Genomic DNA, 27831 nt, shown 5'->3' on the forward strand with positions numbered 1-27831 from the left:
CGGTGTGCGGGGCGAGCTCTCAGTGGTGCGGCCGGCGGGCGGCGATGGCGGCCGTACGGGGCCTGCGAGTGTCGGTGAAGGCGGAGGTCCCGGCGGGGCCGGCCTTGGGGCCCCCGTCGCCTGAAGCTGAGTCAGGTTTGGACCGCGGCGAGCCGGAGCCCATGGAGGTGGAGGAGGGCGAGCTGGAGGTCGTGCCGGTTCGGCGCTCGCTAAAGGAACTGATCCCGGTACGGGCGGGGGGCGGGGGCGAGGGCGAGGGCGAGGAGGAGGTCGCTGAGCGAGTGTCCCGCGCCGGTGGGGGCCGGAAGGGGAGGTGGCCGGGGCTGGGGGAAGTCTGGGGAAGGGATGAGGGGGGCGAGCGCCCGGGGGGCGGGGGCGCCAGGCTTGAGCAGAGACGGGCAGCGAGAGAAAGGACGCTGGGGCGCCCGGAAATGGGTGTTGAGGGGGCTGGAGGAGGTGGGGAAGAGCTGGGGGGTAGTTGAGGACACCCCCTTCGCTGCCCCTCGGAGTCAGTCTGTGCAAGAGTGTGAATGAGGAGGGGTTGGGCTTATCTGGGGGCTTGAGATAAAGGGCGAGCCCCGGGCGGGAACAGAACCAGGAGCGGCCCAGAAAGAACTGTCGAGTGGCGCGGGCATCCCGGTCTCTTTGTGGGTCCTACTCCGGTGGAGCTGGTGTCTGTTAAACATAGCACTCGCGGTTTCCCTTGGGAGAGCTGGGCTTGTCAGCTGCAGAAACTCTGTGTTTCTGTTGTGACTTGAGGGTCATCTTGTCCCCGCGCGGCTCCGCTGTTACACCGTGGCTCCAGCATCTCACCCTTAATGAAAACAAAACATCAGTGAACCAGCAGTGGTCCTTGGTCCCTCTTTTATCACAATGGGGATGCTGAGAGGTGTTTTTGCTTTTGGTTTCGTGGTCTTGTGTCCGGTTCTTAGGGCTGGTCTCAGGCCTGCATGGCTTCTCTCATGTACTTAATTTCTCACCTAACGTGGACTACTTTTTAGCACATGTCTGCTAGTCTTGCTTTTAAATTAAGATTATGGAAAAAGATTTTTTAAAAAAAAGGTAAGAGCACTAAAGACAGTAAATTATAGTGACTCTGGCAACAACAACTAACATAGTGGCATTTTACCATTTACTACATTATATCATTTAAAATATCACTGAGGTTGTGAAGTAGGTGTTATCATCCCTTCATTCCTTCAGTTCAACATGTACTTATTGCGTCCCCCACTTAGTGCCAGCCACAGTCCTAGGCACTTGACCAAGATCAAGACCAGACTGTGTCCTGGAGTTTATGTTCCAGTTGGGGGGACACAAGTAAACTAATAATTTACGGTAGTGGTGAGTGCTGTGGAGAGAATACAGCATGTTAATGGGATGGAAGTGTGCAGAGGGCAGGGAGGGTGTGCAGAGCCGGAAGCAGAATGGCATAGGATGGTCAGCAAAGTCCTCTGAGATGGTGAAATTTAAGCTGAACCCTAGGTGACAAAAAGGAGCCGTCCATGTGAAGATTTGGAAGAGAGCGTTCCCAGCAGGGGCAGCAGTAAGTGCAGAGGCTCTGAGATGGGCACAAGATTGTTTTGTTGGAGAAAGGTAAAGTTCTGTAGCACAAGTGGGAGAGCAGTTAAAAGGGGTCAGAAAGGTAGGCGGATACCACAGAGGAAACCTAGGCCCAGAGAGGCCAAAGGAATTGTACAGCGTCATGTAATCAGTGAACGTCAGAGCTGTGATTTGAGTCCCCAGGCTTCCAAATCCCATCCTATTTTCATTGCACTGTGCTGTGTTTTCCCCAGAAGGTCGAGGTGAGTCCTGACTTTCTGCATTTTGGTGAAGACTTGTGCTCCATCTGGTGGCCTGGCACAATGAATTTGTCCAGTCTGGGTTGGGGAGATAAGTGACCGTGCCTCACCTTGGATATTTTTCATGAACGCCTTTAGATTTTCATTTACACGGATACCTTCAGTAGATGGAATTACTTTAGGTTGTGGATAGGCCTAGAAAAGCCTTCCTGGTATAGTAGTTGATGGCTACATGGAGCCACTGGGACAGGCTTCCCCATAATATGAGGTTGTCGGGGCGGGGGAAGGATTGCTGAAAAGAACGACCCTCCAGAAGGAATGGGTTGTCAGGCTGTTGTTTATCATGTGCTTGTCGTCGGTTGCTCGTTAGCAATTCTCACCCATCCCCTTCTTGTTAGGACACAAGCAGAAGATATGAAAACAAGGCTGGCAGCTTCATCACTGGAATCGATGTCACCTCCAAGGTAAGACAGACCATGATTAATTTATTCATTTTGAGAAGCAGGTGAACTTAATGAACGAATCTCTAGGAGAACAGCAATTACTCTTTACCTCCTTTTTTCTTTTGTTGTTGGATTGAAACTTTTTTTTAGGTTTAAATTTTGTGTTATACCGTGATGGCTTCATGCACCCTGAGAACATTCAGACAGCGTTTGTGTGTTGTTGAATCCATGAGAAGATGTAATCACTGTACCCGGATGCCTGTAATTAACCACGTCCAAGAAAAAGTTCTGCGCTGGAGTGCTTTTTTTATGCTGTCCATTCTTTAAAAATGTGTAAACTGTTTCCACTTTATTTTATTTATTTATTTATTTTTGTTTCCACTTTAAATGAAGCAAAACGTGAAAGTGCCTTGCACATAGTAAGCCCTTAGTAAACGTCTTTATTCCTCACTGGTTGAGGCCAAGAAAAATACGATTTCCTGAATGTGTGTGTGTGGCTAAACTTTGAAGGCCAAGTGGACTGAATTATTCCCAGTACCTGGGAGTATTGCCTTTTATCTAGTGATTGCTGTTACTAGATTACCAGCTTCACTGTAACTCTTCACAGAACGAAACACATTATTTTCTTTACAATAAACAGTTGATACTTATTTGTTGCTTTAATTGCTGATGATATTCAGCTTAAACATTGTTTCTGATTTTAATGTGTGCAGTTAAGTTTCAAAGAGAGTTTAAGTTACAATTCTGAATAAATAATACTGTGTTACTATATTGGATGTGTGAAAGCAAAAATAAAAATAAGTATGTCATGCTAACTTTTTTGTGTTTTATCTGGGTCTCAATCTCTGATTGCTTAAAGACCAAAAGAAGGAACTGATCATCTTTTTTGACAAGAAAATAGAATAAAGTGAAGATGTTTTCTTTTTGTAATTGAAAAAGAAGTATACAGGACTCTTCTTAAGCCCACACCGTTTACCATTATATGAAACAAATATGTGGGGGAAAGGGTGGTAGCCAAGAATTGGTACTAAAGTCTTACTAAAGGAAGGTAGATTAGTTGTTTCCACTGGGAAAACTTAAGTGAAGAAAATTAGCATAACTATTGGGAAATAACAGAATTGTTGCTGCTTTACCAATCCCCACAAGCTTTTTATAGTCAGACCTTCAATTAGTGTGGCAAAGTCAATATACAATTAGTGAAGCTTCCTAAAAGCTATCAGAAACCCACAGTTGGACCTGGATTTATTTTACCTCTTGGGAAAAAAATTTAGGAAACTGATTGTTTTGTTTTTTAGAGAGCATCAATGCTTCTTGTCACTTATAGATGAAAACTGGCAATTCCGTGGGCACAAGTTTAGAATAGAGGAGAGAGTTTCTTTGCTTCAATGTTATTTTCAAATGCAGAAAAAGCTTTAGGGAGTGGACTGCTCAGGCAGACGTAATGTGATAGGTGTGATTACCATGCACACAGACCTTGTGAAATGGGGGTGGTGGGGGGGCTTCTAGAAATAGCACTGAGATCAGAAGATCTGCCCCTTATTAGCTGAAGTGCCTCCAGCAAACCTTTTAACTTTCTTTGTGCCTCAGTTTCTGCACCTGAAAGATTGGAATGTTAAGATTGTTTAGTTACAATTTGTTTACATGATTTCTAATAATAAATGTCAAACCATTATTCATTACTCACTGAATCAACAAATATTCATTGAATTCCTACTGTGTCCCAGATACGGCGATAGGCAATGAATCGTTGTAGAGATTATTACAAATTATAGCACTATTAGTGTATACCCTCCCAGTCATTGACTGTGAATATCTAGTTCTTTGCAAAAATTATTAAAGGCACAATGTTGCTTATTTCTTCTAAGTTACTTGTCACTGATGCATCATTTTGTGTTTGTGATTTAACTTTCCTCTTCCATGTTTCACTTCTTTGGCTTTTTCTATACCTTCTAGGAAGCAATTGAAAAGAAAGAACAGCGAGCTAAGCGCTTCCATTTTCGCTCAGAAGTAAATCTTGCCCAAAGAAATGTAGCCTTGGACCGAGACATGATGAAGAAAGGTACAGGGTGTTCGGGGGGAATTTTTCCACATTCTCCCAGAGAATGACTTTTCCCTGCCAGGGCCTCATGCTTCTGGCCTTGCCTTGCATGTCCAGTCCTCATCCAGATACCGCCAAAGGAAGGAACTGGTGAATTCCCCATTTCTGAGGTGACCTGTTAAAGTTGAGCTGCATTAGCTGTCTCTCAGATGTCAGATCTGGGAAGAAGGAGATTGTCTTCTCTGAGAAGCCCCAGAGAACGTCACCTAGTTGGAGGCAGAGCTGAGATTAGAACTGTGCTTCTGTGGACTCATTTTCTGCTTTTAACATAGTGTTAACTTTTCTTTGCCTTTAAATATAGTGGGAGTGTATCACAGTGAGACTGTCTTTTAGGGGAGTCAGATTGGTCGGGGGGATACCATTAATACTTCGGTTGATACAGGCTTGTGATTTTATTTTATTTTTGTGTTTTGTTAGGGTAAGTATCATGCTTCCTGAAATTCACCCTGAATTATCATATCTAGTAATCTACCCCAATTTTCGAAAGCAATTTATAGAGGGGAAAATTATTATTACCCTTTTAGTGAGTTCACAGTCATATGTATTATTCCATAAATGCAAATGACCGCCCTCTGTTGTATTTGCAAATTTGGGATTTGTGAAGGGCTTAATAGGCAGCCTTCTGAATGTATGTTAAAGGTCTATGCTCTGCTGTGTGAGTTTCTCTAGGCTTGCTTGTTTGATAAAAACATGTTGAATGAATGAAAGAATAGCGACTATTGGGAACTTGCTCTCTTACCAGGCACTGTGTTAATTAGCGGGTTACATATTTGTTTCGTACTCATTTCTCACAACAACCCCATGAGGAATGTATTTTTATCCCTATTTTACAGAGGAAACAGGCCCAAAGAAGTTAAATAAATGCCCAGGTTTACACAGCTAGTAAAAGTAGAGTCAGGGTTAGAACCTGATAAACCAGATAAACCCAGGTTTATCTGACTCTAAAGCCTTGCTCTTAACTACTTTGCTCTGTTGCCTTACAATATGTGATATGACACCAGAGACCCAAACCTCATTCCTTGCCAGTGGACAGAGTAGCTCGGATGCAGAGCTCAACTCTGGATGCTGCTTTACTCCTTTTTTCTGCATAATGAGTTCAGTTTGGAAATACGACCTTGCTTCCCTTGCAGGCCAGGCATCCAGGCATCTGCTTGAGTGGATTTTTTTGTTTCAGAAAAAGTCCTGTGAAGGCATAGGCATTCATGTGCCTGCACGGTCTAGACCCAGGCAGGTGTCGGAGGCCTTTCTTACAGCTCGACCTTGAAAGCCCCCCTGTTTCCTTCTAGTCCCGTGAGCAGTCCTTGTGACATCTTGCTTCTGACCTTGCTCATGCCTGTCACTCTGTTGATTTGCCCCTCCTTGTCCCATGCTTTTTCGTTTCAGATGTCACTGCCTCTGTGAAGCATCCCTAATTACCCACTTCAGCCTCTCTTCCCACCTGTGTTGGGGCTCTTTAGAGTGCTGAGCCCTCCTGGGATCTAGTCTCAGTTCCTTAGTGAATGCGGGCGAGTTAGTGAACCTTTTTAGGTCTCACTTTCCTTGTTGTAAAATGGGAATAGGATACCTTCCTGAAAATGATCACTTTCGGGGTTAAATTTTAATTTAAAAAAAATGTTTTTTTGAAAAGTAATCCCGATCTCATGGTTTTAAAGATTTTCTTAAAAACAATAGATCTGCCTGGAATGTCAGTTGCTCATTACAACCTGTTTTTTGATCCAGGAAGCAGCATGGTTTTGGAGTGTGTTCTTGAACTCCAGAGAACCCTGCTGCCTTTCCCAGATCAATTTAAATTAGAGTGGGGGAATGGGTTTGGATAGATCTCAGAGATAGTTATTATTTTTATATCTCCTCAGGTAATTCTAATGTGCAGTCAGGATTGAGAACCACTGGTGTTGTGGTTAAGAGCATGGGTTCTGAAGTCTGACTGCCTGTATTCAAACCCTGACTTGTCACTTTCTAGCTCTTTGACCTTAGGTAAGTTGTTTAGCCTCTAAGAACCTCAGTTTCCTCATCTGGAAAGGCAGGTTAACGTTCTTATAGGGTGGTTGGGAGGCTCTGACAAAATGTTACGATTCTTAGAGTGGTGTCTGGCATATAGTAAATGTTAGTTATTATTATTATCTGGCATTCTCCATCTTCCAAACAGTCATCTAAGTGGTCCAGCCTCTTGGGAGAATGGGGACATTGGAATAAGCATCTTGATTCCTGCAGCCACAGTAGGTGTCAAGTTATTTCTTCTTATTAATATCAACAGTAATAAAATACACCATTTGATAAATGCTTACTATGTGCCAATCACTCTGCTATGTGGTTAGCTTATCTTCCAACAACCCTGTTGCAGGGAACGTATTTATCATTTCTGTTTTACTGGTGAGGAAAGTAAGGTGCTGAGAGGTTGAGAAACTTGCTCAAGTTCCCACAGGTAGTAAGTAGCAAGGCTGGGATTCGAAGGCTGGTCTGACTGAAGCCTGTGTTCCTAATCTCTCTGCCAGCTTCAGGGATGTGGTTTGGGATGCGCTGCACTAGACCAGTCCTCATCAAGAGTAACTCGCTACTTTTGAGTGACAGTGTCAAGCAGCTTCTCTTTATCTCCAAGATCAAAGCTCTCATGGTTGGAAAGGACCTTAGAGGTCATCTGGATCCCACCTCCTGCCCAGTGCTGCAGGCCTTTGGGCAAAGTTCCCCGTGGTCCTTTGGCCTCTGCCTGAACATTTCCTAGTGGTGGCATGAGAACTATTTATGAAGCAGTCAGTCTTTTTGTTTTTGTTTTAATTAAGGCATGCATACTGTTTATTTATTTATCTTTCTTTCTTTCTTTTTTTTTTTTTTTTTGGCCGCACCCTGTGGCATGTGAGATTTTAGTTCCCCAACCAGGGATCGGATCTGTGCCCTCTGCAATGGAAGCGCATAGTCTTAACCACTGGACCTCCAGGGAAGTCCCCACGGTCTTGTTTTTGGATACTTCTTCATGTTGAACAAAAATTGCTTTCTAGTAATTTCTGTCTCTTAGTTACTGTGTAACTCTTAGAACAACATTAAGTCCTTTCCTCATTCACACAGTAACTCTTCAGGTGAAGGAATGGACAGCCCATTCCCTAAACTTTCTTATGCAGCATGACTTTCTGGTCTCCCTCCTATAGACCCTTCCCAGTTTCTAAATGTCCTTCATCAGATGAGGTACAGATTCCAGATTTGGTTGGATTCGTGCAATGCATGGCAGGACTCTGACCACGGTTTCTGTCCCAGCCATTTCATAGTAGTCATCTTCTAGTCAACCAAAGCACCAGTTCTTTCCCTCAGGAATTGCACCTATCAAAACAGTCTTTCTCATCTTGTACTTGAGACATTTTAAAAAGTTGCCTTTTTGTTTATCCCTATTAAATTATATCTTGATTTCAAGACTCCATTTCAGCTTACGGAGTTAATTTTCATCTTGACTCTGCCTTTCAGCATTTTAGCTGCACTCCTCACTTTGTTATGCATGGCTTCTGCATCTTTTTCCAGTTGTTGGTAAATGTCAAACAGGATAATCCCGTATCATGCCATGACACACAGATCCGTGAATTATAGTCTTATTCTGTTATCAGGCCCACCTATCATTTTATTGTCATGGGGAACTAGATTACATGCCTTAATAAACTTGAGATAGAACATGTCTGTGGTATTCTTTGAATTTCTTGGCCTGCTAATCCAATCAAAAAAGAAATGAGGTTAGCTGGCTTGCTTCTTAGTGAACTCATGTCATTTCCTATGGGAAAGACTTAGTTTCTTAAGGGATCAGAGATTCTGTCTGATAAGCTATTTTTTAAAAATTTCAGAGAATGACAATCTTTTGCATCGTTTGGGAATTTCTCTTTTCCTCTTTTCTGAAAATCAGTACAGAATTAGTCCTTCTCAAGGCTTTAAGGTACCTCGTTCCTTCCCTGCAACTTTTTAGAGATTACTGCCTAATTCTGAAATCACTGCTTTGTGTTTTGGTTAGTACAGTGGGGCGTAATTCTAGATTAGAAGACTTAAATCTATTAAAACTATTTCTAAAGCCCTTCTTGTCACCTATCTTGGGTTTTAGTTCTTACTTAATGATAGCTATTCTACTGCCCTTTAGCAGTACAGCAAAATAGATCAGCAGTTCTGCCCTTTTCCCCAAAGCAACGTTGCTCCAAACACCTGGGGAAAAAAAAACCCACCATTGCCCCCACCCCCACACCACCCCCCCCCACCACCCCCACCCGCCGTGCCGCTTGGCTTGTAGAATCTTAGTTCCCTGACCTGGGATTTAACCCGGGGCCATGGCAGTGAAGGCGCCGAGTCCTAACCACTGGACCACCAGGGAAGTCCCCCATTGGCATTTTTTTTTTTTTTTGCGGTATGAGGACCTCTCACTGCTGTGGCCTCTCCCGTTGCGGAGCACAGGCTCCGGACGCGCAGGCTCAGCGGCCATGGCTCACGGGCCCAGCCGCTTTGCGGCATGTGGGATCTTCCCGGACCAGGGCACGAACCCGTGTCCCCTGCATCGGCAGGTGGACTCTCAACCACTGCGCCACCAGGGAAGCCCCCACCATTGGCATTTTTGATGAGCCTGTTTGCTCTGGACTGTAACCTTTTCTTCATTAGATGTTAGACAAACATTTCGCGTCCGCCAAAGAAAATTTGGAAAGTAAAGTAAGAAGAAAAATTGCCCACAGTGCACCACCCAAATGCAGTCATTGTCAACATTTTGTGCATTTCCTTCTAATCTTTTCTGGGTATGGACTTTATTTTTGCTTTTCCCTTTGTAGTCCTACTGCTTTCTTCCTTTTCACTTGACAGTCTGTCATCAGCATTTTCCATGTTACTATAGAGCCTGATGTAGTCTTTCAGATTCGTACATGTCTTACATTTATTCTCTTATATTGGTAATTTACCCTTTATCTGTCTCCCATATGTGTTCTTTGGTGAGTTGTGCTCACCTAAGCTTTGTTGCTTTCTCTTTTCTTGGGATCACTGCTCATACTCTGAGTTACTGTATTTAGTGTCTTCCAAATTCTTTGATCATCCTAATCTGAGGCTTTGAAATTGGCTACTTTTTCTCTGGATTCTCAGAAATCTGCTTTCTTAAAGACTTGAGTTTTGTGTCCTACGACCTGTCATTCATTGTCTTCTTTCCTGTTGGAAAATCCAAGATGATTCCCTCACCACCTTGCTTGTAGTCAACACTCAGTAAATGCCCAGTTCTCATTCCCCAGTTCATTTGTTCACTGCCACCTCAGCAATTAGTCCTTTCTCATCATCTGGGCATAAATCTAGGCGCCTTCTTTGTTGCTTTGTTTTATTTTCAGCAGTGACATTGGCAGGCTTCCATCAAATCTTAAGCTTGTCTCATATATGATTAAATCCTTCATATCAGCATCTCCTACAAGATTTTCTTCTGCCTGCTCCTCAGTCTGATTCCTCTACCCTCACCAGGAGCTCTTCTTGTTGTTTACCCTCTTCAAAACCATCTCTTTACTTCCCAAAGGATTTTTTCCTCCAAAATCATGGCTTTTAGCTTGAAGAACTGAGAAGGTCCCCTGGGCTACCTCTTCAGTTTCCCGTCCTGCGTGGTAGAGTTACTCTGCATGTCCAGTGTGGACATCCATCTCATTTGGGGTTCTGTTCATTGTTGCACTGCTGGTCACTAATAAGGACTTGCTAAGGATTCATAAGTCTTTTTTTTTTTTTGGCCGCACCATGCAGCATGCGGGATCTTAGTTCCCTGAGCAGGGATTGAACTCATCCCCTCAGCAGTGGAAGCACAGATTCTTAACCACTGGACCACCAGGGAAGTCCCAGGATTCATAAGTCTTGATGGTATCTCTGTCTTCATGAATCTGAGTTGGCAGGAAGATACTTACCTGATTTATTCTGCCCACACCTAATGGGCTCCCATTAAACCTATCTTTTACTCTTCAAAATGACAAAAAAAAAAAATTAAAAAGAACTTTTATCTGAAAGTATTCACATGTATTTCAAGTTCATTTGTTTTAAATAAAATATATGACATATAAAAACATACTTAGGAGTAATGAATGCTGAATTCTTTTTTTTTTAAAATTAATTTATTTTTTTGACTGTGTTGTGTCTTCATTGCTGCACGTGGGCTTTCTCTAGTCGCGGAGAGCAGGGGCTACTCTTTGTTGTGCAGGCTTCTCATTGCAGTGGCTTGTCTTGTTGCGGAGCACAGGCTCTAGGCACACGGGCTTCAGTAATTGTGGCACGCGAGCTCAGTAGTTGAGGTGCACGGGCTTAGTTGCTCCATGGCATGTGGGATCTTCCCGGACCAGGGCTCGAGCCTGTGTCCCCTGCATTGGCAGGCGGATTCTTAACCACTGCACCACCAGGGAAGTCCCAGATGCTGACTTCTTGACAGAACTACTTTGGAGAAGCTCGGGGAGAGAAGGGACGTGGAGCACTTACATAGGCCCTAGGGGTTTTTTTTGTTTGTTTTTGTTTTTAAATTTATTTATTTTATTTATTTATTTTTGGCTGCGTTGGGTCTTCGTTGCTGCGCACGGGCTTTCTCTAGTTGTGGCGAGTGGGGGCTACTCTTCATTGCGGTGCGCGGGCTTCTCATTGCAGTGGCTTCTCTTGTTGCAGGGCATGCGCTCTAGTCGCCCAGGCTTCAGGAGTTGTGGCTCACAGGCTCAGTAGTTGTGGCTCGCGGGCTCTAGAGCACAGGCTCAGTAGTTGTGGCGCATGGGCTTAGTTGCTCTGCGGCATGTGGGATCTTCCCAGACCAGGGCTCAAACCCGTGTCCCCTGCACTGGCAGGCGGATTCTTAACCACTGCACCACCAGGGAAGCCCGGGCCCTAGTTTCATATGTAGTGTTTTATTTGCCTCAAATCTTTTTTTTTTTTTTTTTTTTGTGGTACGCGGGCCTCTCACTGTTGTGGCCTCTCCCGTTGCGGAGCACAGGCTCTGGACGCACAGGCTCAGCGGCCATGGCTCACGGGCCCAGCCGCTCCACGGCATGTGGGATCTTCCCGGACCGGGTCACGAACCCGTGTCCCCTGCATCGGCAGGCGGACCCTCAACCGCTGCACCACCAGGGAAGCCCTATTTGCCTCAAATCTTTTTAAGAATTTAAGCGTAAAGCTAGGTGGTGGATATACAGGTTTTAAAAATATTTTTTCTTTGTTGATATATTTGCGTATTTCACAATTAAAAAGATTAAATGAGATAATGTGCTTAAAGTATTTAGTAAAAAATTAGCACAATTCTGGTAAGGCTGAGGTTCCTTTAGACCACAGCCTTCAACGTTTCTTCCTTCCCAGAGGTAACAGCTCTTATCAGTGTGGAGTGAATTATTCCAGACTTTCTTCTATGTATTTGTGTACACAAATATATACCCTTAGAAAATATATGGTGATATTTATGTTTTAATTTTTTTAATGTATGTATTTTTCTGCAGCTTTTTTTCACTCAGTAATGTGTCTTAGAATCTTTCCATGGTATATAATAAATTATCTCATTGTTTTTAACTGCTTAATATTCTATAATATGGATAAACCATGATTCATTTAATATGGATAAACCATAATTTATTACTCTGATAGCTACTGGGTTATTAAAATAGTGCTGCAACAAACATCTTTGTGTGGACCACTCTGTGAGCCCATGTGTATTTAGGATAGATACTGAAGAGAATTCCTTTGCGTATAGGGCATGTGCTTAATTACATTTGTAATAGACACTCCTAGTTGCACTTCAGAGTGGCTGTGGCAGTTCACACTCCCACCAGCAGAGGGAGGGGCTCTTTCCTCCACACTGCCACCAATTGATACTAAAAGACATTAATTAAAAACATAGTCAGTGGGCTTCCCTGATGGCACACTGGTTAAGAATCCGCCTGCCAATGTAGGGGACACGGGTTCAAGCCCTGGTCCGGGAAGATCCCACATGCTGCGGAGCAACTAAGCCCGTGCGCCACAACTACTGAGTCTGTGTTCTAGAGCCCGTGAGCCACAACTACTGAAGCCCGCGTGCCTAGAGCCTGTGCTCCGCAACAAGAGAAGCCACTGCAATGAGAAGCCCATGCACCGCAACAGAGAGTAGCTCCCGCTCGCCACAACTAGAGAAAGCCCGTGTGCAGCAACGAAGACCCAACGCAGCCAAAAATAAATAAATTAAAAAAACAAACAAACAAAAAAACCTGATCAATGAAAACTGATACCTTGTTTTAAGGTGGACTATCCTGATAGTAGTGAGGTCAACCATCTCTTCATGTTTATTGGCCTTTTCTGTTTCTTTTTGTGTGAATTGCCTGCTCATGTCCTCTGCCCATTTTTATTTGGGGCTGTCATTTTCTATTGATTTGTAGGATTTCTTTGCTCTACTTTCATACTTTGCTTTACATCCAGGGGCAGTGTCTCTTCTTCTTCTCAGAACTGTCTTGACTGTCGCACATTTCTCATTGACATATCTTTAAAAAATTTTAGAATCAGTGTATCAGGTTCAATGAATAGCCCTGTTGAATTCGGTATTGCTTTCATCATTACAGGTCATTTTGAGACGAGGTGTCATGTATATAATCAACACCATTTGTTTAATCTTCCTCAGCCTAATAAGCCCATTCTGAATAGTCATTTATTTAATGCTATTGCTGTGTGATAAAAATTAAAATAGTTTACCTTACTGTCAAGTCTCATTTTCTTTTGAAATAATTATTATCTCTTTCAGCATATTTCTGTTTAAAATACCTATTATCTGAACTGTTACAACGGGCTACTGGTGGATTGTACAACAGCAGGTGTCTTGTTTTTCTAGCAATCCCCAAAGTGAGGCTGGAGACAATCTACCTTTGCGGCGTAGATGAGATGAGCACCCAGGATGTCTTTTCCTATTTTAAAGAATATCCTCCGGCCCACATTGAGTGGTTGGATGATACCTCCTGTAAGTAACCCAGGTTACTTGGATATGCTTCTGTTTATGATTTTAAAAGAATTTTTGCCATCTCAAATGGTGAATGATTTTGGCCAGACTATGTCTAACCTCTGCCTTTAGCCTAGGAGAGAAAAAATTGCTCACTGCTGAGAACCAGAGTGCGTTAACCAGTCTGCCAGATCGTACTCCATGCGTATTCTAAGTCAGCTCACAGGTGGTTATCCGGCCTCTAGGCGGATGGTTGTTGGCAGCTGAGTCCAGGGTACATGACTGAGGCCTCTCTTAACACCCACAGTTTCCCAACAAAGGGGTGGGTCCAACTGCATAGACTTGGGGCTGCATTTTCAGGGCTTTAGACTTTGTCATTGCAACTTGCCATACAGCTTTTCAGAGGGCTATCTCTGACCTAGAACTAGACCAGAACCCTCTGACACAGTGCCAGACCTCTCATCTCTGCTTGCTTTGGACTGTGTTTTCTGGAGCTTCATCTGCTGGCCCTAATCTGGGGGCTGTTCCACTTGTGAGCTAACTGTAGTTTTTAACTTGCGTCCCCTCTCCAAGTCTGGCCTGACCTTTAGTACCCACTCTGCTGGCTTCTTGTCTTGTCTCACTTCTAGTCTGGCTTTACTTTCTGCCAGTGTGCTGACCTGCTTTTCCCGGCTGCTTTCTTAGATGTTAATTCATTGAAAGAAGAAGAAGCATGACTGAGTAAAAGTTTTTCTCCTTTTTTCTTAACTTAGACCATCCAAATCAGGGGATGGCAAGCCTTTTTTATAAAGGGCTGGATGATAAATATTGTAGGCTTTGCAGGCCACACAGTCTCTGTGGAATCTACCCAGCTTTGCCGTTGTATCGTGAAAGCAGCCGTAGACAATATAACTGAATGAGCCTGGCCGTTCTCTGTAGAACTTTGTTTACAAGAACAGGTGGCAGGTGTGTAGTTTATTATACGTTAGTTATAACTAAATAAAGCCGGTTCAAGTATAAATAGATAAATGGATGGGTGATGGATGGATGAATGAATCAATGATAGCAGGTGGTGGGCTGGATTTGCTAACGCCTGATTTATCTAATTAAAACTGTAGCTGAGGGATGTTAGAGTCAGAGGAACCCTTAGAATCATCCAGTTCACCTGTCTCGTATTGTACATCAGAAACTGAGAAACAGAAGCGGGAGGTTATTTGCTCAAGACCATGTGGCATATTATTAACAAAGATGAGAATCTTTAGACCTTCATTTCCCAAACTGAGATACAGGAGTAACATAAGTTTGAGAAACGCTGCTTTAAAGTTAAACTTCTCAAAAACCTTTTCTTGCTAAATTCTCTTAAAGAAGCAAATTAAATTGATTGCTGCAAAGCCAGGTGGCTGTCACGCCTCCATTCTATATATCCCATGGATGCCATCGTCACCCACACTTCACAGTAGGGAAACATCATTTAGCATGTCTGGATAACAAGGAACAGCAGAGGGCTTCCATGTAGGGGGCAGTAGAATAAAGGATAATCTAAATTTATTTGAGAATTTTCACCATCATCATCATCGAGAACTGCTAACACTTATGTATAACAGCCACTGTATACCAGGCAGTTTTAATGTACAGAACTCCTTTTCATGGAGTACTTGACCATTATTTTGTGGACCCAGTTTGGGAATGTAGCTCTAGGTTGATTTTATCAAAGAAGTTTTACTACCAGGTTCTGTAGTTCCTTTCATTAGTTGGTGTGTACATTTACTGATGCCAGTCCATAGCTGAATGAGACTTTAGCAGTGAATATGATGTAGTCTCTGTTCTCAAGAAACTTAACCGTTTGGATGTGATGTAACGTGTTATCTTATTTTAGGTAATGTGGTTTGGTTGGATGAAATGACAGCCACACGAGCCCTTATCAATATGAGTTCCCTGCCAGCCCTGGATAAGATAAGAAGCAGGGATGCCAATGAGGACAAGTCTGAGAAAAGTAAAAAAGGTAACTGACCACAAAGGAGGGACTTTGGGGCTAAAAGTCCTGTCCTTTACAACTTGAGTTTCTGTGCAGTGTTACATAGCATCTCATCGCCAGTTATTTCTGAAATAAGCTATGATGCTTTGGATCATTAGTAAAGAGGAGGAGAAAATATTAGACTTAGCATGTATGAGATGGAGTTAAGATTCATCTTGTCCCTCACGTTCCGTTTTAGACAAGCAGGAAGACAGTTCCGATGACGACGAGGCTGAAGAAGGCGAAGTTGAAGATGAGAACGCAAGTGATGTAGAGGTCAGTGAGAGGGCAAGGTGTCTGTAAGGTTTCACTGTAAACAACTGCTTACTGTCTTGGTATTTAAGCCTTAAAGACTTAATACAGTACGTTGTGTTCTTCCTCTGGCTTTCACCGTTATACCTCCTGAGGGGGCACCAGGCTCTTGGCCTTTAAGTTCGTGTGGCTATAATGAATGATTCATCTTGAGATCTTAGTACTCACACTTCTGTATGAAAGGAGATGGTTTTATTGAGAAATCCTTTGAAATGCTATCAAATCAGTAAAATTAAGGAATAGCAAGTAATGGCATATTTCCTAATGGCATATGTACTATTGTTGGAAATATTAAAGTGTATTCATTTTAAAATTATTTATTAAATGCCTACCATATACCAAATTCTAGGTGCTGGGGGTATAGCGTCAAGCAAAACAAAGTCCTTGCCCTTTCGGAGCCTACATTCTAGTGGAGTAGACAGACAATACACTGATACACAGATATGTAATATAATGTCAGGAAGTGATGAGCGCTGTGAAGAAAAATAAAGAAGGGTAAGCAGATAGAGAATGATGGAGACGATTCTTTTAGACAAGGTGGTCAGGGAAGACCTCTGACTTAGACATCCTGCAGAGGAACTGGTGCTGTAATGCTGATGGGTATTAGTAAAGGTAGATTGCTTTCTTAATCAATGGTAACTTTGCTGCTGAATGAATATGAAAAAGGCTTTAATTTTTATGTCGAAAATGCTCTTTTTTCTTAAGTTGGACACGTTGTCTCAGGTAGAAGAAGAATCTCTGCTAAGAAATGATCTTCGTCCAGCGAACAAACTTGCTAAAGGAAATAGGTTATTCATGAGATTTGCTACAAAAGGTAAATGATAATTGGTATTGATTTTTATTTATTTTTATTTTTAATCAAAGTGATTTTTATTGAGTGACACCTCTCTTGAATCAGAACTTAGGTCAAGTAATCTCAAAGATCCTTCAAACTATAATATTCTGTGCTTATAAAATCAATGACTTGCTGCCTGAGTTGGAATTTCACACATTGAAAGTGAATATTAGTTACTTGTATACTTTTGTGGTTTCTAGCTAAAGTAAGTTATTTTCTGTCAAAGCTGGTTTGTCCCATGTGCTTTTCAGCCAGTTTATCATCTGAACTATGAAAACTTTAAAATTGTATTTTAGGTATCATAGCAATATCTTCCTGGACATTGCTAGTAGTGCCATTCAACTCTCATTCTCTAAAGAATTAAATTAAAAGCCTCTTAACAATTCATAAGGCTTTTTACACATAATGATTTGGGTACACATTAATAATGTGTGTGTGGTGGTGGGGGTTGAGTCAGTTGAGAGTTAATTGGAAATGACAACTCTTCACCCCTGAATACTTCAGTAAGTATTTCTGAAGAACAAGGACTTTGTTTTACACACAGTTATCAAAATCAGGGAACTTAGCATTAATACAATACTGTTACCTAATTCGGAGTCCACATTCAGATTGTACCAGCTCCCCACTCTGTATATTTAAACTACCCGGGGGAGAAAAAACTGCCTGGCACACAGTGAGTGCTGTGTAAGTGTCAAGAGTTCATGCTGCTGCTGCTGCTGACAATGACGATTATCAAACACATTGGGATTATTCTTTATACTACTCCCCCACTGAACTAGGATCCACTCTAGGACTGGGTGTTTAAGTCTGCCATGTCGCCTTAGTCTCCCTCAATATGGAACTACTCCTTTGTTTTCCTTGACTGGGACATTTTTAAAGAGGACGGGCTCATTATTTTATAGGCTGCCCCTTAGTTTGTCTGATGTCTCCTAATTAAATTCGGGTTGTGCGTTTATACCACAGAAGTGACATTGTGTCATTTTCAGTGCATCATATCAGGAGGCACATTGTATTTATTTATCCCCTTCCTGAGGATGTTAGCTTTTATCACTTGGTTAAGGTAATGATCGCCAGGTTTCTCCACTATAAAGTTACTCTTTTTCCATTTATAATTTAAAGGTTTGTGGGGAGATGCTTTGAGGTTGTGTAAATAGCCTGTTCCTCATCCAACTTCCATGCAGTAGCTTTAGATCCATTGATGACTTTTCAGCTCTCTCATTTATTAGTTGGCAGTCTGCCGTAAGGAAGAGCTTTCCCTTTTTACCCATTTGTTTATGTATTTACTTAACCTTTTTTACTTATATCAGTTCAGATTCATGGAGTTTTATTCAATGGGTTATCATCCGTTCTATCATTATTTTGTTTCACAAATTATTTTGGATTTGGCCAGTAGAGCCTCTTCAAACTGTTCTTGTGACACGCCTTCGTGATTCTTTGAGTTCTTTCTTTATGGCACAATAAAACATCTTGTTTTGCCAGACTCAACTTGTACTTTCCCTGCCCAGATCTGGAATCAGCCATTTCTCCAAGGAGCTGGTGGGCATGTTTTTTGTAGGGTGCACATTCTGGTTTGTGACACCAAGTTTATCTCTAGCACTGGGTACATTCTCATTGGTGTTCATCCGTTGCGTTCAGTGAGTGCCCGGGGAGCTGTCAAGAGACCTTTATATTATGAAAATATGCGTGCTCACTGACCACCTTTTCTTCCTGTTAACTGGCATTTTAACTTGATAAATGGGGTCTTTTCTTCATTTACTTATTCGAGGGACCATTTGTGTGCATTCTGGATATATGGTGCTGTGCTGTTTTCCTTAAGCCATTTTGAGGAACATCACGGTAAACTGGAAAGAAAATGGTTTGCCAAATACATGGACCTGTGTATAATCTGTTTCTTTGACCCTGATTCTGTGTTATTGGAGTGTTGTCATTCAGAAATGAATATCATCTTTCAGGGGGCAGTGAAAATGCCACCTCTTCTAAAAGCCTTTTTGATTCCTGAACGCTGGTGATAACTGATGCTCCCCTGTGCTTCTTGGAGCCTAGTATATTGTATTGTTGTTAATAGTATTTTCTCTATGGAGTCAGCTCCCTAACGGCAGCTTAACCTCCCTCACCTCTGAGTTTTGCTCCACCCCCTCCACAAGGCACTGCGTTAGGAGGCGCTCAGAGAGTGAGTGTTTCTAGTGCGTCCTCCCCTTTTGTTGGCTGATTGTGCTGATCTGATCCCAGCCATGAAAAACATTCTTTTTTTTTTTTAAACCCATTCAACATTGTCTTCACACTCACAGGAAATCCTTGGTAACTTGTAATTAATTTTTAGATGACAAAAAGGAACTTGGAGCAGCGAGAAGAAGTCAGTATTACATGAAATATGGGAATCCAAATTACGGAGGCATGAAAGGAATTCTTAGTAATTCTTGGTGAGTCCAAAACCTTAAAATACAATAGTTTAAATAGTACGTAAGCTTTTCATAATCCTTCAGTTGGTATTCTGCAGTGGAATGTCAACACCACATGTGGACGTGAAGGAAAACAAGAAGAAAGAATTCAAGATTTTTAACTGTGGTAAATGGTGTGAGAATGCTGACTTTCAGTTTCATGTGAAATATCTCAGTTTCAGCACCTAACATTGTGTCAGGGTGTAGTTGAAATTAACTAGTGGATTTCAAGGCCCTTCCTGCCGGTTTTTGATTATGTGCTTGTTTTGGCAATGTTGCAGGAAGCGAAGATACCATTCCCGTCGCATTCAGCGGGATGTGATCAAGAAGAGAGCCCTGATTGGGGACGACGTTGGCTTGACATCCTATGAACACCGACATTCCGGTAGTTGCCTGCTCAGCTCTTGGGTAGACACATGTTTGGCTCCTGAAATCATATTTTTATTCTTAATACAGTCTCTTAAGGTTCCAAACTTTATCATCCTCTCTTCCTTGCCCTCACCCTCTGCCAACATATAGGAAAGTAAGTCAAGTCACAATTAATTTGAAATTGCCCCGTACAAAGAGGTCAAATGATTTTATAAAAGCCGTTCTAACAATGAAGGCAAGATGTAGGAAAAATTAAAACTTTTCTTAGGAATCTAATTTTCCTATTAATATCAAAAGCTGCGTGAAAAAAATTTTTTTAAATTATTTTGTTGGATGAGTTGATTTGATCGTTCCTTTGTCTGATGAAAATAAGCTGCTATGTTTAGCGTTCTGTGCTTATTGGCTTGTGCACGTGAATGCCTCAGTAAAGTGGGATATCATGACTTGGGTTTCATTTTGTTTCTTCCTTCTCTTTTTTTTCTGTTTCTCTTCCTCTCTCTCCCCTCCCTCCCCCCACCCTCCCTATCCCCCCTCCTCCCTTCCTCTCTTCCTCCCTTCCTTCCTTCCTTCCTTCCTTCCTTCCTTCCGTCCGTCCTTCCTTTTGGTGCTTATTGTGAAAGAACCATTTTCATTATGTTTTATAAAGATTTGTTTATTTTGAATCTGATCTGTGAAAATCTTCTATATGCTTTGTAGAACCAGCCAAGTCAGCATACAAACACAGAATAACACGCATACACATTTATCATTGTAATAGGGACAGGGAGAGATGAAATCTCTACATTTTAATTTCATGTGAATATCCAAACTTGTATATTTGAAATCTGCAGCTTAACGCACATACTTTTCTGATACACAGTTAGGCTTTTCCAATTTCAGTTACTTTTATTTTCATTATATAATCTTTATATTCATATTAAAGAAATTAAAAAACAAATTGCCTCTAATTCTAGCACTCCAAGATTAACAACTGATTTCATTTTACATTTTTCCTTTGTCTCTTTTCACAATAAATACTATAATAACTGTTGTGGACATATATTTTATATTCTGCTTCAAGCATTCCACTTACAAGCATTTTTCCATGACTTTTAAAGATACATTTCATTATTCATGGCGGTTATGTTCTATAAAGTCACCGTGATCATTGAAAATTATTCAGAGACTCTAATCACACCTTTTTTTTTTTTTTTTTTGCGGTAAGTGGGCCTCTCACTGTTGTGGCCTCTCCCGTTGCGGAGCACAGGCTCCGGATGCGCAGGCTCAGTGCCCATGGCTCACGGGCCAAGCTGCTCCACAGCATGTGGGATCTTCCCGGACCAGGGCACGAACCCACGTCCCCTGCATCTGCAGGCGTACTCTCAACCACTGCACCACCAGGGAAGCCCTAATCACACCATTTTTGTCAACTGATCAATATATAACTTTGTTTGGTGTGTGTTTCTGCTTAAAGACACCTCATTTACTACATACTGTTGATTCATTAACATTGGACTCGAGGCCAGCAGCAGTGTAACTCATGCCCGAACAAAGCTTATCTAACACACGTATTTTCTCCATACGGCTCATCACAGCCTTATTGTGTTTAGGAACACTAGACAGCTTTGGAACTATGCTCAGTGGCTATTTTAAACAAGGAAATCACCAATAAAAGCCACAAAAGTGTTAAAAATTAGCACTCACTGGACTGCAAAAAGGACACTTGTTTACAGTGTGAGAGATAAAACAAAAAAGATGTGGCTTTGCTTGCCCGCAGCTGGGAACATGCATGGCTGGTGCCTCAAATTTTTTGCTACTCCTATGCATGTCCACAAATGACCACGGAAGTGCCATGGGTTTTGATTCTGGAGTTACAAATAAAATTGGCAAATTCACAAATACAGAATCTGTGAATAATCATGAGGGTCTGTATTTTAGATAACTTTGTAATATGGCATCAGGCTGCTCGTTCATACTTTACCTAGACATTCTTTGTTGTCGGGATCAGAATGGTAACCAGATTAGCACTATTATACATAATGCCCCAATAAACTCTAAGGATGGGAATCCCATCTTTTAAAAAGGTCACTGATGTAGAATAGAAAATTGGATTTGTTAGTTTTAGGGCTTTTCCTAATGTTTTTTGGTTAAATTCCTTAGGACTAGTGAATGTTCCTGAGGAACCCATCGAGGAGGAGGAAGAGGAGGAGGAGGAAGAGGAGGACCAGGACATGGATGCTGATGACAGGGTGGTGGTGGAGTACCACGAGGAGCTCCCAGCCCTCAAGCAGACCCGGGAGCGGAGCACGTCTAGGCGGTCCAGTGCCAGCGGCTCAGACTCGGATGAAATGGACTATGATCTCGAACTGAAAATGATTTCCACCCCTTCGCCAAAGAAGAGCATGAAAATGACGATGTATGCGGACGAAGTGGAATCTCAGCTGAAAAATATCAGGTAAAAATATTTTTTTCTTTTCATCAGTGCTGGCTTTTAATTTGATTTAAAAAATTACTAAGTTCTTCTTAATACCAATTACTAACTTCTTCTTAATGCCTCTTAATTTTATATCCACTTTTTTCTAATTTCAGTCCTTTGTAGAATTTGAATAAAAGCATCTGATTTTTCCTCTTAATGTACAAGAGGTGATCCTTGTTATAAAAGCTATAGACGATATAGAAAGTGAAGTCACCTGTAGTCTCCTCTTCTAAGAGAACGACTGTTAGCAATTGGGTGAATTACTTTCCTGCTAGTTGTATGTGTATACATAACACATAGAGAAATTATAGATATCTTTGTACAAAAGTTAAGTTATACTGTTTATATTGTTTTGACATATGCTTTTTCCATTTAATGTAGTGTAGACATCTGCTAATTTTTCAAGTGTATGTAGTCCATTGTTTTGAAAGTGTCATTGTTTATTTAACCAATCCCTTATTGATGGAGATTTCTGTTTTGTTTTTTTTTCCCTTGGCTGCGCCCTGCGGCTCACAGGATCTTAGTTCCCCAACCAGCGATCAAACCTGGGCCCTCGGCAGTGAAAGAGCAGTGCCCTAACCACTGGGATGCCAGGGGATTCCCTGGATTTCTGTTTTCTTACTGTTGCAACAACTAGATAAATTCTAGTTACTGCATAAGTCAAGGCACGTGTTTCAAAATGTGATGTTGCTAAATTTCCTTCCAAAAAGGTTTTACTCAAATTACCACCTGTTGCCTACATAATTCACCAACCTTAGGTATTATTACTCTGATTTTTGCTATTCATGGACGAAAAAATACAGTTATTTTAATATGCGTTCTTTGATGACCAGTGGAGCTGAGCAGATTCCTGAGGGCAGATTGCATATGCATGGCTCAGAGAGGGCTCGAGGCTGGGGTGCTCTCTAAGAGTTCTTGATGGTGTGTTTGGGAAAAGGGAAGAAAAAACTTTTAAGCTGGTTGGTTTGTATGGCCTTGTTCACATCCTTATTTTTAGTTTTCAGAGAACTTTCCAGTGGCAAATGCTGCCGAATAATGGAACCCGTCCCCTGACATGGTGGGAGAGGTCTTTGGCAGAGACGCCTGTCCTTTAACGAAAGGGGTTGTAGACTCCGTTGTGTCTAGACTGTAGCCAGATCACAGCCTGGGTGAGCAGAGGCCTCCAGCCCTCTGCAGGCCTCTACTTAGCGTTTGTCCCAGGAGGAGGGGGCTCGCAGGTACGTGCTCTGCGATAGCTTGCAGATGCCGTGTGCGGAAACCACCCCGGAAGACTCAGGGGCCTGCTCAACCCCAAGCAGCCTCTTTACAGCAGGCTGGTCCTGGCTTTTGTAAGCAAATAATTACTGGTTTATGGTGTTGTAAGTGAATGTTGGCCATGTTAGATTGGGTTTCTTAAATTGTTTTTCCAGAGTGTATGAGATTGTTGTATGAGTGTTATCCCACAGTTCAAGTTGGTTTACTGTTCCCCCACCCCCCTTTTTAAAGGAACTCCATGAAGGCAGATACTCTATCTACAAGCAATATAAAAAACCGAATTGGTAACAAATTAACACCCGAGAAATTTGCAGATGTCCGACATTTGTTAGATGAAAAACGTCAACACACACGTCCACGGCCACCTGGCAGCAGTACTAAAACAGGTATTGTTGAGTTGTGTATCTGGGCTTCATTCTGAGTTCCAGAAAGCAAATGCAGACAGGGATAGGTTCTTGGATAAAACGCCGTCATTTACGGACCAATTTAGTAGTCCTGATTCATCACTTCTAAATTTTGGGTTAGGCATTGGCACTTTAGGACATGAAATTTAATCAGACTTTTGCAATACTCGTTTTCAATATTTTTGTCCCAAACAATTATTTTACTCTGTATGTCATTGGTATACTTTATACATAAGGATAATAGAAATTAACTCGGGTTGTTGTATAAATGGTTAAGAGTTTGAACTGGTTAGTTTATATGTGCAAACACGCATATAGTGGGTACTTGGCCATGCCTGCTGTGTGCCAGGGCTAGACGCTGGGAGTGTTAGAAGTCTTTGCAGGGGATGCAAAGTAATCATAGAACTCAGATGGAAAAACATAAGGGCGCACATTCAGGTAATTCCACCTGAAGCAGAATGGAGTAAGTGCTGTGATAGGGCACTGTAAGCAGTGGGCTGTGGGAGCAGAGCGGGGAGGTGGATCTGTTGGGGGAAGATCTGTTGTGGGATGCTTCTCAGAGCACGTGGCTGTGGAGTGAGGCCTCGGAGAGGAAATAGGATCTCAGTTGGCAAACCTAATTTGTTGAGGCGGGAAGTAACCTGATCTTACATCTATTTTAGAAGGTAACTTGGTGGAGGCGTAGCGTGTGACAGAGAGCTAAGTGAGTAACAAGGGCCTGAACTAGATCAGGGACAGTGGAGGCAGAGCTGATGACAGTGTCAGCCTTGGAGAGGAAGAAGACTCAGCGCTGGGGATTGCGGGAGGGAAGGGAGAGAAGCCAAGGGGCCCAGGCCTGAGGGGCTGAAAGATGGGGGTGCTGTCCTCAGAGAGCATAGGCAAGGTGGGTGAAAGCCCAGCACAGGGACTTGCTAATAAATGTGTTTTTGTGGTTGCTGTTATTGTGAGAGGGAGCTCAGGAGGACAGGCAGGTTTCTGGGGGGGGCGGGGCTTGGAGGAAAAACAAATACGATTTGGGACATCTTCCCTTGATCCTTTGCTTTTTGTCAGTCTCATTACAACTATTGTTCAATGTAATAGTTTATTGAGAACTTCTTACATGTTCAGAGATTGCGGCTTCTGTCCTCAGGGAGCTTGCAGTATTTCTTGTCAGCCGAAATGTTCGTAAATTATTTGCTCTGCTTGATCCGACTACAGAAAACACAAAGCAGACAATTCTGCCTCAGAAGTTCCTTTCTGGAGCAGTCAGCTAAGGTTTTTTTCCCCCTGTGAGCCCCTGGGGATTCTCATTTGAATTTTCCCAGAGAATCCAGACTCTGTAGAGGGAAGGCTCTTAAAAGCCTGGTTGTGCTGGGCCCCATGTCCAGCACGTGTCTAAATCTCAAGGAGATTTGGTACCAGGTCCTGCAGAGATCTCAGGTTGACAGTACAGATAGCAAAGCATATGCACGTGGTCACGGTAGTACTTTTTTTCTTTTTCTAGATATACGCCAGCGATTAGGAAAAAGACCACATTCTCCGGAAAAGGCTTTTAGTGGTAACCCAGTCGTTCGGAGAGAGCCCTTTTCTGATGTACATAGTAGGCTAGGTGTTCCCAGGCAAGATGTTAAAGGCCTCTACTCTGATACTCGGGAGAAGAAATCAGGTTGGTAACACTGAAAACTGATGGGGAAGGGAATTGGGTAAGAGCAGAGACAATGGGTGTAGCACAGAAATACTTTGTTAGCAGAAGGCAGGAAATAGCATATGACCAAAATAAATTATTTTTCCTCTTTCATTATAGTCATCGTCATCGTCATCATAATGGTAACAGTGTGGAAAATTTAGAAAATGGGAAAGAAAACCCACCCCTGATTCTTTCTGTTTAACACAAATAGTTTTTAGTTTCATGCTATTCCAGTCTTTGCCCATATAAATATACTATTATTTTCATATATCATCTTATCATAGGCATTTTTCCACATTGTTATAGCTTTTATAAATAAAACCTTTTTTTTTTTTTTTTTTTTTTTTGCGGTACGCGGGCCTCTCACGGTTGTGACCTCTCCCGTTGCGGAGCACAGGCTCCGGACGCGCAGGCTCAGCGGCCATGGCTCACGGGCCCAGCCGCTCCGCGGCATGTGGGATCTTCCCGGACCGGGGCACGAACCCGTGTCCCCTGCATCGGCAGGCGGACTCTCAACCACTGCGCCACCAGGGAAGCCCTTATAAATAAAACTTTTAATTGCCTTACAGAGTGTCTATCTTATGAAATTCTGTGTATTTCTCTATTGTTAACTATTAATATTTGAAAAATTAATGGAGAGTGGGCAGAATCTGAAAGTTGACAGTGTAGCAGGCCCATCAGTTTGCAGAATGTTGTAGCTGGGAAGATCTGGGAATGGCCCAGTCCTGGCAGAATGAAGTTGTCCACGGACGGGATGGTGAGTCTCACCAGGCAGGGGCAGGTGTAGTATAAGCAGCCTCCCAGGTGATTCTGATGTGCCTATCATGGGGTAGGGTGGGGTCGGGGGGGGGCACATATCCCCGAGCTGAGAGAATCTCCCGTTGGGTCCAGTTCTCTCAGTCTGCAGGCAGGGGACTGCAGCCAGGGAAAGGAGAGGATCTGCCCAAGGCTGCACCATGGTTGCAGGTGCCACGGACAACCCCCCAGCCGCCCTGCTGGCTCCACCCCCGCCCCCCGCCCCGTGCTTCCTGCACGTCAGGTGTTGCCAGTGCCCCTGTTTCTCAGCATCGACTGCCAGAGCTGAAATGCCTTCTCACCCAAACAGGTAGTTTATGGAATCGCTTAGGATCTGCACCCAAGACCAAAGAAAAGAACACGAAGAAAGTGGATCACAGGGCGCCCGGCACAGAGGAAGATGACTCCGAGCTGCAGAGGGCATGGGGGGCTCTGATTAAGGAGAAAGAACAGTCTCGCCAAAAGAAGAGCCGGTTAGATAACTTACCATCTCTCCAGATTGAAGTTAGTCGGGAAAGCAGCTCTGGTTCAGAGGCAGAGTCCTGATGCCCTTGGGGCCCAAGGCAGCTGCCCTGAAGCCTGACATTCTTTTGCAGGGTGGGGTGCACAGTAGGAACCCCCCATGCGGGAGTTGGCGCCCCTCCCGTTCCGGCTCACGCAGTCACTCTCCGCTCTTGCTACTTGAGCAAGACATCTTAAGAATGTGACATGTTTTGAAGGGCATCTATCTAATCTTTTGCTGCAGAGTTAATAGTTCTGGGCCCTCATTTCTTTTCCCACCACCCCACAAGCTTTACCCTTTGAGGAAAAGGCAGCCCTCCAGATTTTGTAGACATTTTTCTTAATATTTTTAACCTTGTGTCTTTTAAAAGAAATGTTTTACACAGTTCATCCAAAGAGCAGAGAACTGAACTTCTCACTATTGCCTTGGCCCTGACAGCTGTTACCAGCACCCTTTTCCCAAGAAAAGTCAATTCCCAGGTGCTTATTGGACAGCCTTCGAGGGGGAAGATGAGGGAAGCTGCCAGCTCACCCTTCCAGGATCCTAGTGTGGGGGCCGAATCTCATGGACCTGACCTCAGAGGTGCACCCGTGCCGCCCAGGTAGATAAGAGCCGCAGCGTCGATCGCCCTTCGTTCCTCCCTGGGGATTTCTGTTAGGGGGCCTTGTTAGCAATCAGCTTGCAGTGAAGATCAAGTTCAGTGCTGTGGGATTTTTAGGAACGAAAAACTGTGACTTTGGGGTGGATTTTTGTGCTAGGGGTGGGGTCATGGGTTAATGTTGAACAATTTTTAAGTCTGTATTATGTTTAAAAAATATTAATGATTTAAAATTTTTAATTTTTATATGTGAAAATATTTCCTTTTGCCTACGAGGGAAGCTCAAGTGGTGTCTTCTTATGTGCTGTTAAATATATATTATATACTTTGGAAGAAGGCAAAGAGGGGAGCCGCATTATTTTTAAATGATCCCAACTGTATAGTCTGTCTGTTGTACATAGAGCTTAACTTGCTTTTTGGCCGCTGTAGGGAAAAAAACCCATCCACCTGAGATGGGAACCTGTCATTTATTTTCACTTCAGAAGTGATACACTGATATTTATTCTTTCTGTCTCCAAGTTCTGGCACTTGAAGACTTCTTCAAAACTGGCAAATAAGATAATAGTTACAGAAATTTTAGTTCATTTATTTCTAAACTCCTTTCAGATTGTTTTACCATGAGAAGGTGGTAGGTTATTTTGTCTTCCTGTCTGATTTTTATTTTGAAGTATTTAGTGTTGTATTCCTCTGCAGGCTTAAAAGTAGTGTCTTACTTCAATTCAGTAGAGCTTAGGGTTAAAGAGAATAAAGCCCGTGTTGCTTGTGTGATGTCACAACCCCTCACCTGTCTGGAATGTTCAGCACCCAGTGCAGCTCAGGGTTCTAGAGGTCTTTGCTCTGCCTGAGCTAATGGTCACATGATTAGTTGATTGCAGTGCGGTGCGGTGGAGGGCGGAACGAACGCTTTGTTTAATAAAGAAAGGCGGGGAGACTTGAGAGTTGCAACAAGAACTGTGTTGTCCATGTTTTGTTGGTTAACC

General features: G+C 42.8%; 2 protein-coding genes across 4 annotated transcripts in view; both read left to right on the plus strand.

The window, feature by feature from the left end:
- The first annotated feature begins 10 nt into the window (after nt 1–10).
- NCBP3 (nuclear cap binding subunit 3) lies at nt 11–27097 on the plus strand. Of its 2 annotated transcripts, XM_022595940.2 has the most exons (14): nt 11–227; nt 2198–2263; nt 4196–4301; nt 13126–13251; nt 15086–15211; nt 15423–15499; nt 16241–16349; nt 18691–18790; nt 19090–19193; nt 21317–21611; nt 23118–23272; nt 24774–24935; nt 26062–26224; nt 26692–27097. In XM_022595940.2, the coding sequence occupies exons 1-14, from the start codon at nt 45–47 to the stop codon at nt 26798–26800; spliced, it is 1881 nt and encodes a 626-aa protein (XP_022451648.1). In that variant the 5' UTR covers nt 11–44; the 3' UTR covers nt 26801–27097. The 2 variants fall into 2 exon arrangements, with proteins under 2 accessions (XP_022451648.1, XP_022451649.1); XM_022595941.2 differs by lacking the exon at nt 26692–27097 and having other exon boundaries at nt 26062–26311.
- ITGAE (integrin subunit alpha E) overlaps nt 26747–27831 on the plus strand; it is a 68814-nt gene continuing 67729 nt past the window's right edge. For both annotated transcript variants that reach the window (XM_089900596.1, XM_089900597.1), the window contains exon 1: nt 26747–26854. In XM_089900596.1, coding sequence (XP_089756722.1) covers nt 26818–26854 — 37 coding nt within the window. In that variant the 5' untranslated portion in view covers nt 26747–26817. The remainder of the gene's footprint in view (nt 26855–27831) is intronic.

The sequence above is a fragment of the Delphinapterus leucas genome, chromosome 19, assembly GCF_059928025.1.
Source record: "Delphinapterus leucas isolate spDelLeu-1000000601 "Yukka" chromosome 19, BTC_Dleu_Yukka2, whole genome shotgun sequence".
Taxonomy (NCBI): Eukaryota; Metazoa; Chordata; class Mammalia; order Artiodactyla; family Monodontidae; genus Delphinapterus; species Delphinapterus leucas.

Coding starts and splice junctions, on each gene's coding strand:
- NCBP3 (XM_022595940.2), top strand. CDS start 45: ATGGCGGCCGTACGGGGCCTGCGAGTGTCGGTGAAGGCGGAGGTCCCG. Junction 15,500..16,240: donor AGAACGCAAGTGATGTAGAG/GTCAGTGAGAGG, acceptor TTTTTTCTTAAG/TTGGACACGTTGTCTCAGGT. Junction 21,612..23,117: donor TCTCAGCTGAAAAATATCAG/GTAAAAATATTT, acceptor CCCTTTTTAAAG/GAACTCCATGAAGGCAGATA.